Genomic DNA, 13,741 nt, shown 5'->3' with positions numbered 1-13,741 from the left:
TTCCAGAATAAAAGCATAGTAGTTCACCGAACTAAATATGACTTACCCAAAATATTCCGTTTTTATTCCCCATATTCAAGTTTCAGGGGTTGCAATAACTACACTGTGATGAGGCCTTTCTGAGTCTATATGAAAATAATAAATAATGAAATGCCGGCTTTTACTCTGAAAAGTGAAAGTGTGGACGCCACTGCTTAAGCTCAAGGAAGCATAGGTTATTACAATAACAGGCGAGTGGAAGACGCTGAGTGGCAGCGTGCAGGTATCTTTTCACTTTCAAAATTCATATCTTCAGAATCTTTAATCAAGCTCTATAGTACTTTTGCTATTGTAGTGAAACTGATAACCTGACAAAAAACGAACCAGCTTAACAGATGGCGGGCGTTAGCTTATGTGGAAAACCGATAATAAAGTTGCCTTTTTAGTAACCTGATAAGGTAGACTTAGTTGTAGGAAACCCCTAGCTACATTTTTCTTTAGATTTCGCTTGCTTAGATATAAGGTCATGTATATGTATCGATTCGCTAAATCGATGCATTTTCCCTTTGTAGCTTCCGGTCTATGTCCAGGCGTGACATATGTTTAGTCGTCACGCCAGTGCTATTTTTGCATTATTAAAAAACAAACGCTCAATCAATCAATCAGTCGAATAAATAAATTCTCACGTAATAGCTACACGCTTGTCGTTATAGGCACCGACCAGCTGTCATGTCATAAAATGTATGAACGTGTCTACCCTTATATTGCAATGATTTTTTTGTTTTTTAAAAGATGCTTAATGTTAGTATGTACGTAATAGTATACATGTGAAGATGTTCAGTAAGCCTTGCATTGTTTTTGACGTGTGGGAATAGCCCTGTTTCCATAGTTTCCTCCGTCTCCTGGGTTCTGATGTCAACAGAGCTTCCCCTTCTCACTCCTCCTCTGTTAAAGCCACCCTACTCTGTTATCTGTTAACAGATGATGAGTCACCAAGCAAGCAAAGCATCTCGGTTATTTTTCTTTCGCCATTAATAAGCATTCTCTGGGTTTCAAGTAGAGGAGAAAAGCAGTTGTTGTTGTTTGGATTTTGCCATAATGATGTTATCATCACATTTACGTTTTTGAGTATTTGAAAAGAAAAAATTGAAAAGACTGTTTCAAAGCACGTTTTGCTACAAGCCTCATTCAGATAGCATTTTTTACTATTTCTTAAGGACATGACTTTCAAATACTGTTCAGATACTGCTTTCTCTGAAAATCCCCGAAAGGCCTTCAGAAAGCATTTAGAACTATAGCTCTAGATAAATTGCAAGAGAGTCTGACACACACATAAACTTGCCTAAAGGTTTTCCTGATCCACTTGATCCACTTCCAGCATATTCTTTTGGCATGTTGAATTTTAAGGCAAATTTGAGTCAATATGTGCGTTTTGTCTCAATTAACAGTTATATTTTCATTTTCACATACTGTATTAACACAATAGACCTAAAATCACACAAAACAAAAAATCTCAGTAGGAAAAAGATTTTTTTTTTACAATGAAAACAGAATTAAAATGCAGAAAATGTCTCAAGCTTTTTTGGTATAACTATCTATAAAATAATAATCATAATCATGCCACACAAATCATTTGTGCCACTCCAAAAATTAGTTCGTGTCCACAATAAGACAGACAATATCTATGTCGTCCCCTCAGCCTCCCTGGGAAAGTCTGTTCCAGGGTGCTGGAAAGTAGGGTGCATCTGTTTGTCGAATCTCGGATACAGGAGGAGCAATGTGGTTTTTATCCTGGTCGTGGAACACTGGACCAGGTTATTATCCTCTCACGGATACTTGAGGGTGCATGACAGTTGGCCTAACCAGTCTACATGTGTTTTGTGGATTTGGAGAATGCATTCAACTGTGTCCCTCGGAGTGTCCTGTGGAAGGTGCTCCAGGAGTATGGGGTGTTTGGCCCATTGCTATGGGCCATTCAATCCTTATACAACCGTTGCATAGCCGGCAGTAAGTTGCTGGCTATGCCAGGGGTTCCCTGGTTCCCTTTTTTCACCGATTCTGTTCACAGTTTTTATGGACAGAATTTCTAGCCTAGAGACGTAGCGGAAGGCTTTCACTTGGGTGGTCTCAGAATCTCATCTCAGCTTTTCGCGGAGGATGTGGTTCTTTTGGCTTTATTGGGTGATGGCGTCCAGCTCGCACTGGAATATTTCGCAACTCATTGTGAAGCGGTGGGAATGAGAATCAGCACCTCCAAAACTGAGTCCATGGTCCTTAGCTGGAAAAGGATGGAGGGCCCACTCCCGGTCAGAGGAGTATAAGTATCTCTGGGTTTTGTACACGAGTGATGGGAGAAGAGAGCGGGAGATCGACAGACGGATTGGTGCTGTGGCTGCAGTGATGTGAACCCGGTATCAGTCCGCTGTGGTGAAGAGAGAGCTGTGGGTAGTGACCGAAAGAACGAGATCGCGATCACAAGCGGCAAAAATGAGCTTCCTCAGAAGGGTTGCTGGCCTCTCCCTTAGAGAAAGGGTGAGAGGTTCAGCCATCTGGAAGGGTCTCAGAGTAAAGCTGCTGCTCCTCCACATGAAAAAGAGCCAGTTGAGGTGGTTTGGGCATCTGACAAAGATGCCTCCTGAGGTGCCTCTTGGGTGAGGTGTTCTGGGCATGTCCCACCAGGAGGAGGCCCCGGGGCAGACCCAGGACACGCTGGAGAGATTATATCTCGGCTGGTTTGGGAACGCCTTGGTGTTCCTTCAGACAAGCTGGAGGAGGTGGCTGCTTAGGCTGCTGCCCCCGCGACCAGGCCCTGGAAAAGCAAAAGAAGATGGATGGATGTTAGGGCTGCCACGATTAGTCGACTAGTCACGATTACGTCGACTATCAAAGTCATCGATGACTAATTTAATAGTTGACGCGTCGTTTGAAGCTTTGTAAGATCCCAAAAGACGCAGGAATAAGTAGTAGTATTTAAGAGTGTAATAATGGACTGAAACAGAAGATGACAGCACTGCATGTACAAGGATGCCAGCTGCTGTTAAACCCAGAAGAAGAAGAAGCAGTGTCCGGTATCGTAGCTCGATACCGGACAACATAGCTCAAGTCTCGATAGAGCCCGTGAGAACACCGGACTCCCGGCAAATTGTTTTCAAGCCCACCGCCGTCTTTTGCTACTCAGGTTAAACATGATATATGAGTCACTTAGATAACTTAAAAATGTTATTGTTTGGTTTTTTTTTTTTTTCAGTATTTTATTTGTTCCTGAGTAAATCGATTTGGCTGAGATTAAAGTTATAGTTTTTACACAGCTGAATACACGTCAAGCAGACAACTGATTGTCAGAAGTGTGAGATGGTCGAGAATATACTCAGGTGTCCTTTTATATTTTAGATAGCAAGGCGCAGATGGCTGAGTTTATTAAACTCCACCGAAACAATCTGCAAATTTCATTAAAATTTAATAAACTATCATCTTGGCTTTTTTTTTAGTTAGCACATACCTTAACCTCTTAAGCCCCAAGGGGGTTTCTGAGCTTCCTGCTCGAAAATGTAATGCCCAAATCTAATTAATTATTTCTCTGCAATTACAAACTCTGTCCTTACAATCCTGGTATCAAAATAAAGCTAACACTTGTGAGATTTCATCAGCGGTGTAAATATTGAAGCAGATATTACTGTGTCACAGTTACTGAGACTGTAACACAGAAAAAGTAAGTATATTTTATCCTTGCCTAATTTTTTTTTTTTTTTAATTTTTAGCATATAACCTAGGGCTGCTCGATTATGGCAAAAATGATAATCACGATTATTTTCACTGAAATTGAGATCTCGATTATTTGACGATATTTATTTAACCCTTTAAGACCTACCATAGAAACAAGTCCGCCAGAGCTTATATATATATTTTTTTACATGCTGTAGTGCCATTTTTGGGAGCATTTCAAGTTGCTATACATCAATGCAACTGTTATAGCCCATATTTTAATAATATGTATGCATTAAGTCCATAGTAATTACATTAATTGCAAAAAAGTGCAATAAACAACAAAAAAATTGAAAATCGTTTTTTTTTTTTTTTTTTTAACATATATTTCTACTTGGGGAAATTTAAGAGGCTTATCCCTCAAAACTTTAAATACAAAAAAGTTGCAAAAAATAGTTTCCCACCACAGGAAATTTATTTTGAGTGTCTTCATAGTTTTATTTTGGAGATACAGCAATTTTTATATACTGCAGGAAAAACAAAAAACAATCTTATGATGCAAATTTGCAAAGAAAACAGCATGTGCATCAAAACAAACTATTTCCAGCAGTGCAATTCGAGTTCTAAGCATCCCAGCAACTATTCAGAAAAGTATAGAGTCAAACATGACTTATAAAAACACCAGTATAGGCTTTTAAGGCCTACAAGTAAAAAACTAAATTTTCTGCCAAAATGACGTCACTTCCGGTTTCGAACAGGAAATGGCGGACATGCGATAGTTCGCGTTGACGTCTTTTTCACTGTGGGAAGTGTTACGAACAGCTGATCGGATCGGCAAAGCATGTTTCTGGAATATTATGTTTTTGTTCCTGCAAGCGCTTTTTATGCAATTTTTGCAAAGCTTTATGTGGAAGGAAACCGTGACCGAGGACAAGCTGATGGCATAAGATGTAAGTACAACTCCTCCGGTTTCATATGCAAAACAAATTATTGCGCTAGCTTACACGGTTCCGGTTCTACGGGGATTTAAAGGGTTAACAATAACAATGTATTGAATAATGACTTTAAAAAATAATATAAAATAGTGTGCAAATACTGATAACAGTGCAAATGTTTGCAATATAAAAAATAAATGAAAAATGTAAACATCTATGTTTAATGAACTTTGCAGTGTTGCTCTGTGGTGCAGCTATGACACCGTAGCAAAGTTTACACACTATGTCTACTTGATCTACATCTGACTCCGCGAACCCATAATGTTTCCACACCACTGAAGTTTTTTTTTTTTTTACCTCTCTTTTCAACCAACGGCAGTCACTCTCCTCTCCAAATAACTTCTGCTTAGCTTTCCGAGCTTCCCTTGGGTCCTCTTAATTGTTGTGATGCGTGTTCGAAATGCAGAGAGGTGCGCTCGATTTGCCACACGGAGCAGCGCGAGAGTAAAGCACGAGGGAGGGGCTAATAATCGGCTCAGTCATTTTTAATGATCGTTGAAAGCCCAGATCGTAATCGTGATTAAAATTCGATTAATTGAGCAGCCCTAATATAACCCTTTTAAAAATATGCCTCAGATCACATTTGGTTCCAGGATTTCAGTAACCAACATATAAACATCATCTGTGCAAAGATTTATGTTTCTAAAGTGAAACAGTGAAAAATTACAGCCCTGTCTATACATGAATATCCAGACGTTGTACAAAAATGTCCAATTTTGGCACACAATTGGACACCGTGCCAGTTGAATTTTTTAGGTATTGAAGAGCAAATTAATTAATTTTATTAACAGGCCTAAAAATGCTTTTTTTAAAATATATTTTTGAAGAATTAACCACACATTTACATGGTAATGGCCCTTTTCTGCAGTGTGCATGAAGCGTTTAATTGGTCTCTGGCCCTTTAAACTCAGAGGGGCTGTAACTTTGGTTTCTTTTGGTCAATTTGCATGATTGACACCTCTTTTTAATCGTTTTAGCCAATAGAATCAAAGTAACGATGCCACGTTCACGTCACTTCAACCAATCAGACGTTGTCTGTGAAGGTTCTCAGTCATCCAGGTCATCGTAGTCAAAGGAGCTTGCAAAGCTCCTTTTCTTTGCTCCTTTTCTTTGCAAGCTCCTTTGACCAATCAGACGTTACAATGCCAAAATCCACGTGGGCCCAAATTTGCTGCATGTGGTGTCTGTCCAGTCACGTGTCTGTAGGTGGGTCTAAAATGGAGATTGTTGACGGAAAACGGCTCTGATACAGCTAGGTAGGCGTGGTAACTTCTGATAATCACGTGGCTACCGTCTACCGGCGACAATAACGGAGGAAATTGGGACCGTAAGCCAATCTCTGTCTTAGCGCATTTGTGTCGCTATGTGTTTTTGTGGTCTTCTTTTGCAGCTCATTCAGTGAATTTTGGTCTGATCGTGGTGAAACTTGGTGTGTGGAGTCAGTGATAGCTCTGGAAGCTAACCAGCCTATCTTTAGCCGGTTACATGAAGTCTGGAGAATTTCCGGTTTGATTTTGTTTGTTTGGCGGTCTTCTGCACATTTACGTAACTGCTCTTTTAATCATGGCTTGTTTTCCATGTGTTTGGTGGTTGTAGAAATTGGTTATATGACATTTTAGCTGAGATTCAGAGGTTTCTGTGGATACCACACATGTCTGGACTTATATTTCTCACCCCGTGTTATAACCGATTAAATGTGATCTCCTCCTTTTTGCCCCCGGTACCGGGGGCGTGGGGCTTAAAGCTGTAAACTAATAATAGTTATATAAGAGCAGATGCATGCTGGTGTAATAAGCTGTACGTTGTACATCCAATGGATGTTGAAAAGGCTCTGGAGGTCCCTGTATTAAGCACGTAAACCTGTGACACAAAAATCACCAAACTCGGACCACCACAGACTGTTTTCCATCGTGGTGATGAATAAAATGCTGGGCTGGCATGTAAAAGGGCATTTATTCCCTTCAAGGACCTGAAGCTCCATAAAGCACCCCTCCATTAGCCAAACCCATCTGTTCTCCAATTGGATTGTTAAATTTGTGATTGATATGACATTGGCCAATCAGATGAAATGAAGAAAAATAGGGTCAAAATTCGTACTTGTAACTTGAAACTTGAGTGCAGAGTTTCACACGTATTTTTTGGCTAACTCCACACACAAATTCTTTTTACACATACAAATCTTTTTTATGCACACACAAATTCTTTTTACAAATACACATCTTTATTACGCACGCACAAATTCTTTTTACACATACAAATCTTTTTTACACGCACACAAATTCTTTTTACACATACAAAACTTTTTTACACACACACAAATTATTTTTACACATACAAATCCTGATTTACAAGTACAAAATATTTATGACCACAATTTGAGCCCATAGTTTTAAGTCTGCACTTCTGACTTGATGAGAGTGGGTCTTGTGCTATGTCATCTAAAATCTGTCATTTTATTTGGACACATGGCATGCCCATCAACTCTTTTGGGTTAAATATTCAAAGAGGTCTTGAAAATGGAACAATATAGCAATTTGGTTACAGTTGCAGGATTCATTTTAGCAGTCAAAATGCCAATCGCCTGATCCCTGCTTGTCTGTGGCAGTCAAGGCATTAGGGATAGGGTTTGGACTCAGGGGTTAGGGCTTTATATTGGACTATTGATCACACCATATCGACATAACTTTGCCCTGCTAGTCTGCTCACCTGAAATGAACTACTTTTTCATTGCTGTTAATTGTTTTGCTGCATTTGTTGTATGTATGAATAATACTAATAAATTAGTACTTGTGTTGGACCAATGAGACTATGAGTTAAGCAAGACATTTTGAGGAAGTCAGTGCATTTCAGACTGATGACATTAAAATACCACAATGACACAGAACATACGGGGGCGTGGGGGAGCATTTTAGTTTATCACTTTTGTGGTGATGATTGCATTATTTAGCTTGGAACTTTTGTTAGAGCTCATCAAACAACGTGAGGCAGCACACCCTCATGTTACAAAATCAACCATTATGTCCACAAGACCGTTAGATGTCATATGTGACTTAGAGTGGGTTTAAAAAATCGATTTCCCCGATTCAAATTGATTTTAGTTCTTAAATAATGCAATATCGATTCAATAAATCCTGAATTGATTAAATGAACAAAAAAAAAAAAAAAAAAATATATATATATATATATATATATATATATATATATATATATATATATATATACACACATATAAAAAAAAAAAAAAAAACACCCAGCACGCCCCTGCGGGCGGTTTATCCTTCAAGCTCGGGTCCTCTACCAGAGGCCTGGGAGCTTGAGGGTCCTGCGCAGTATCTTAGCTGTTCCCAGGACTGCGCTCTTCTGGACAGAGATCTCCGATGTTATTCCCGGGATCTGCTGGAGCCACTCGCCTAGCTTGGGAGTCACCGCACCTAGTGCTCCGATTACCACGGGGACCACCGTTACCTTCACCCTCCACATCCTCTCGAGCTCTTCTCTGAGCCCTTGGTATTTCTCCAGCTTCTCGTGTTCCTTCTTCCTGATATTGCTGTCATTCGGAACCGCTACATCGATCACTACGGCCGTCTTCTTCTGTTTGTCTACCACCACTATGTCCGGTTGGTTAGCCACCACCATTTTGTCCGTCTGTATCTGGAAGTCCCACAGGATCTTAGCTCGGTCATTCTCCACCACCCTTGGGGGCATCTCCCATTTTGACCTCGGGACTTCCAGGTTGTACTCGGCACAGATGTTCCTGTACACTATGCCGGCCACTTGGTTATGGCGTTCCATGTATGCCTTGCCTGCTAGCATCTTGCACCCTGCTGTTATGTGCTGGATTGTCTCTGGGGCATCTTTACACAACCTGCACCTGGGGTCTTGCCTGGTGTGATAGACCCCAGCCTCTATGGATCTTGTGCTCAGAGCTTGTTCTTGTGCTGCCATGATTAGTGCCTCTGTGCTGTCTTTCAGTCCAGCTTTGTCCAGCCACTGGTAGGATTTCAGGATATCAGCCACCTCCTCTATCTGCCGGTGGTACATACCGTGCAGGGCCTGTCCTTCCATGATGGTTCCTCGTCTCCCTCCTCTTTCTTGGGTTTCTGCTGCCTGAGGTATTCACTGAGCACTCGGTCAGTTGGGGCCATCTTCCCAATGTATTCTTGGATGTTCCTTGTCTCATCCTGGACTGTGGTGCTGACACTCACCAGTCCCCGGCCCCCTTCCTTCCGCTTAGCGTACAGCCTCAGGGTGCTGGACTTGGGGAACCCGAGAAGAAACAATAGACGTTCGTCTTTTATATATGATATATATATATATATATATATATATATATATATATATATATATATATTAGGGGTGCAACGATACACAAAATTCACGGTTCGGTTCGGTTCGATACTTTGGTGTCACGGTTCGATATTTTTTCAATACAAAAAAAAATGTTCATGCCTTTTTAATTTGTCATTTATTAAAATTATAAATATATATTTTAACACAAAAGTACAGTTTTTAAATTTAACCCTAACCCTTGTGCGTGTTGTTTTTTAGCTCGTCATATTGCAGCCACAGAAATTCTTTTGTCCATGAAACCATAAAGCTGCACTTTCTTTTTGCCTTATAGTCTGATTTGTCATAACTTCTCCGTTTTGTGGTAAGCTTTTCTTTGGCTGTCACTTCTTCACCCTGACCTGTCTTATTTGGCTCAGCAGAACTAAAATATATATCTGTCTGTGAAGGTTCTCAATCATCCAGGTCATCGTAGTGAAATATATATCCTGCCGCACTCACATAAGCTCAGCGATTCTCTGCGCGATCAACCTCTCACATGTTTAAGCTGCGGGAGATTTCACTTGTCATGTTTGCATAGTAAGCTAACAATTAATAAGACGATGTCAGAGGAATTGGTGCACAAATTATCATCACTCACAGATCAGTGCTGTCGCTCTCTATACACAGTTCGCGCGATTGCAAAGTGAAAGCAAAAAAACAAGCGCAAATTCAAACACGATTTCAATATGTCACATATTGACAGTGGCTCACCCAATGACATAATTACCCAGCTACATTTCTGAAAGAATGCAAAAGCATTGACATATATTTTTCCTTCCTACAATAGCCCGACAGGCAGGGCAGAGATAGCCCCGGGACGTCGGGCTAGCGATATTGCGAGCCCTGTATCTGATTGAGGAATCACTCATCTTTGGAAAAGAGAGTTTATTACAGAGAAATGTCTCTTTCCAAAATAAAAGCTATACTATCCGCTTCTTCTGGGCTATATTCTCAGCAGCATATTAAACATATCAGGTCTCCATAAGGAGAATCCTGTGCTAACAGCTGTCTAAATGACTCGGCTAAAGTTTGTAGCATGCATGCTTGTTGTTTTTGTCTTTGCACTAGGATGATGTCGGTGTAAATGTGCAGTCATATTCGTTGTGTTCCCACTAGTGCTTTCAGGTTAATCTCGTTGAAATAACCTTAACGCCACAACACGGCAAATCTCCGTTAACGAGCTACCCTATACAGAGGGGCTAGACGGCCAACACGTTAACGAGCTAACTGCGCTAACACACTAGCTCCCACCCATGTAATTGAGCATTGCATGGCACATCCAACATACTGTTTTACTTTAGTCCATGACTCGCTTACCTTCAGGGTCATACGTCACATGAAAACCAAAATAATTCCAAACGCCAGATCTGAATGAGGGTGGGGAGGTCCACTTCTGTCTCGCTAGCTTGCCCTGCGCTCTTCCTTCTGACCATGCTGTCTGTGTTGAGTGCTCAGTGAATCTGCGTTCGACTACTCCGCCTAGGCTGCACTCTCGAGCCTAGGCGGAGTAGTCAAATGCAGATTCACTGAGCGCTCAACACAGACAGCATCGTCAGAAGGAAAGTTGATAAAATAAATTACAAATTTTGTATTGTTCTTTTTTTTTTTTCTCCCCTTTGGTTTTCTTTCTTTCTCTCCCCCTCTTTCTTTCATTCTTTCCCCCTGTCCTATCCCACAGTCATGTCTGTCCCGTTTGCAACTGAAAATAAAATAAATTCATAATTATAATAAAGGTCAATCAAATGGACCAATATGATGATCCACTTAAAATAAATCCTCTTGGCATCTTTCTTGGCCTCAAGACAACAATTCTGATGGCTATAGATCCAAACGGGACACAAAAAAAAAAAAAAAAAAAAAAAAATTGAAAAAAATTGTATTGTTCGATACATATGCGTACCGAACCGAAAGCACTGTATCGAACGGTTCAATATCGATACGAATATCGTTGCACCCCTAATATATATATATATATATATATATACACACACACACACACACACACACACACACACACACACACACACACACACACACACACACACGTACACCTGGGAAACGAAAGCTGCTCACTCACAGCAGCACCATTGATGGTAATGGGGACATTTGCTTCTCTACACCTTCAGAAGTCCACTATCATCTCTTTTGTCTCTGTGACGTTAAGGATGAGATGATTCTTTTCGCACCTTGTAAGCTGCCTCATCACCTTTGGTGATAAGACCCATCACTGTTGTGTTGTCCACAAAACCTGAAACAATGAAATTGGAGTTGCTAGTGGCCGTGCAGTTGTGGTGTAGCGTGAGTACAGGAGAGGGCCCAGTACACACCCCTGTGGAGCACCAGTTTTCATTATGACTGGGGATAAGGTGATGCTGCCCAGTCTGACCACCTGGTGTCTGTCAGACAGGAAGTTAAGGATCCAGCTGCAGAGAGAGCTGCTCAATCCTAGATCCTGCAATTTCCTGTCCACCCTTTAGGGAACAATGGTATCCTTACTGGATAATAATTAACACACTCTATGAATGGAAAGAGTTGTAGATGTTGTAGTTGTAGATGAATCTGAAACCAATTTGGGCCAGCTGAAAAATTCTGTGATAATTCCATTATGATTTAAATTCTAAGACTAGTATAGAAAGTGAATTCCCATCAATTTCCATCTCTACATCTATTCAAAAACAACCTTGACCTTTTCAGTAACGTGAAATTTTGTGATTTCTGTAATATCATGATATTTTATCTCGCATTAAACTTTACTCCCCTAAGCTTTAATATTATATCAAACTCACCAGGTAGATGTGTCAATTAAACAGTGTTTACTGTCTAATGGACACATTTTGTTAACAAAATAATTATATATTGCTGCCTTATTGGGTTCTATATCTGTCACTTTTGCATTTAGCATGTTTTTGTTTTTTGTTTTTGTTCTCCAGGTTTCTGCTCCAGGATTTTTGTTTGACAGTGACAGCATCTATTTTTACATTTTCAGCATAGAGACATTACACTGATAATCACTGGAATGATGGGAGTTCCTGCATCCTGTGTGGTGGTGCTAACATTCATTCTTTACAGCCACAGTTTGAAAATACAAAGTACTCTGCATGTGTCTAAAAGGTAAAAATATACACATATTGTTTTATTTTTTGTCTAGCTACAGCCTTACTAGGCTGTTAAAGCAACTTTAATTATAAAAACACAAAAATGTATGGATTGGTATATGATATGGTATGCTGGTTCTTGTTTTGATGTGTTTTTGGTGTAATTGAACATGTTATTAATAATTGATTTTGTCTGTATTACTGAAGTTCTCAGGAAAATGTTCTGAATCCCAGTAAATGTGTGTCCAGGACTAATCAGCAGCAGATAATAGCAAATCCATACAACTTCTCTGTGGATCTTCGCATGCCTGGTGTTATCCCAACTGGGGTAAGTGTGTTTCCACTCAATGTTGGTGTGTGTCTATCAGTAGGGATGTGCAATATGACCAAAATCACATATCCCGATATAAAACATCTATCGTCCCGATAACGATATAAATCACAAAAATATAAAATTTTCTGTATATTCTGTGAATCTCGGGCAGCTCGACTTGCGTGAAGTGTTTCCAGCTGGGCGTCTTGTACCTGGAGTCTAATGTTTTAACCGATACATGAAACTACACCTTCTCAAACATAAGTTGTAATGGCCGCCGTTTTCTTTGTGAGTATTTATTACACGGCGTGCTGCAGGGAAAAGCCTGTTCTAACATTTGACTCTAAGGTTTATTTTTTAGCACCTGGCGGCTCTTTTTTGCGTCTCATCTGTAAACACTCTTCATACTCTTTCACGTGATTCAGTTTATTTTGAAAAGTCTCAACAGGATCTTGAGCTTTATTGTGAAAGGTTTATGTGGAAAATAAACAAGCGGACATGCGGTGGTTTTACGGTCGTTGTTGCTAACTTGTTGTGCTTGTCCGTCCATAGTGTGGTTATATTAAATATAAGAGAAAGAAAGAACTTTAAGAAATTAATATAGCCACTACAGTGACCATCAAAACGATGAAAAAATATTGCCGTGAACAGTTTATTTTGCGACACCATGAAGCAAACGATAGCGTAAAATGAAACGATAGATGTTTTTATATCGTCATCCAATATATATCGTTATATCGAACAGCCCTATCTATCAGTTGTTTGTTTCAGAAATTTATGCGCACTTATCAAGGGTATGAATGCCATGGTAATTTGGGGCTTATAATTAGTTGTGTGACCTGTTCTTTTAAATAAAGTAGAATGATTGTATAGCTTATATAGTTAATGACTTTAAAATAAAATAATTTAGTGCACAAGTTTAATTTTTAAAACATGATTTTTCTTTGTCCACACATTTAATACATGCAGGCTCAAATATATTTATATATATTCGCCCAGTAATATTCAGTGTCCTTAAACAAGTTGTAGGTTAACCAAATGCTTTTGGTAGCCATTAACAAGTTTCTGGCACAACTCTGGATGGATACATGATCACCTTTCTGCTTTTGTGACCTTTGCCAGCACCATCTTACCCTTCCGACCATACACAAACATCACACGGGGAAGACAGGTCAGAGAGGTATAACAATGGAAAATGCACAACATGAGGAAAGATGAGGATGAAAAAGAACTCCCCCCAGACTGAGCTCCAACAGGGAGATCAGTTTGAGAACAGAAAAAAAACGTCTCAGCACTAGGGCTGCCACAAACAATTCTTTCGATAGTCG

General features: G+C 39.9%; 1 protein-coding gene across 4 annotated transcripts in view; it reads left to right on the top strand.

Moving 5' to 3' along the window:
* The first annotated feature begins 180 nt into the window (after nucleotides 1-180).
* The window catches only part of pam (peptidylglycine alpha-amidating monooxygenase), a 56,140-nt gene continuing 42,579 nt past the window's right edge, over nucleotides 181-13,741 (top strand). Inside the window, exons 1-3 of one of the 4 annotated variants that reach the window (XM_085414579.1) lie at nucleotides 181-262; nucleotides 11,936-12,116; nucleotides 12,350-12,428. In XM_085414579.1, coding sequence (XP_085270705.1) covers nucleotides 12,022-12,116; nucleotides 12,350-12,428 — 174 coding nt within the window. In that variant the 5' untranslated portion in view covers nucleotides 181-262; nucleotides 11,936-12,021. Of the gene's footprint in view, nucleotides 263-11,935; nucleotides 12,117-12,307; nucleotides 12,429-13,741 lie in introns of all 4 variants that reach the window. The other 3 variants (XM_085414577.1, XM_085414580.1, XM_085414578.1) reach the window with 3 other exon arrangements.

Source organism: Rhamphochromis longiceps, linkage group LG7 (assembly GCF_057381845.1).
Source record: "Rhamphochromis longiceps isolate RC_006_pf linkage group LG7, R_longiceps_female_GT1.1, whole genome shotgun sequence".
In the NCBI taxonomy this organism is placed as follows: domain Eukaryota; kingdom Metazoa; phylum Chordata; class Actinopteri; order Cichliformes; family Cichlidae; genus Rhamphochromis; species Rhamphochromis longiceps.
Note: the sequence above shows the minus strand (reverse complement) of the source record. Positions and strands in the feature narration are given on the sequence as shown.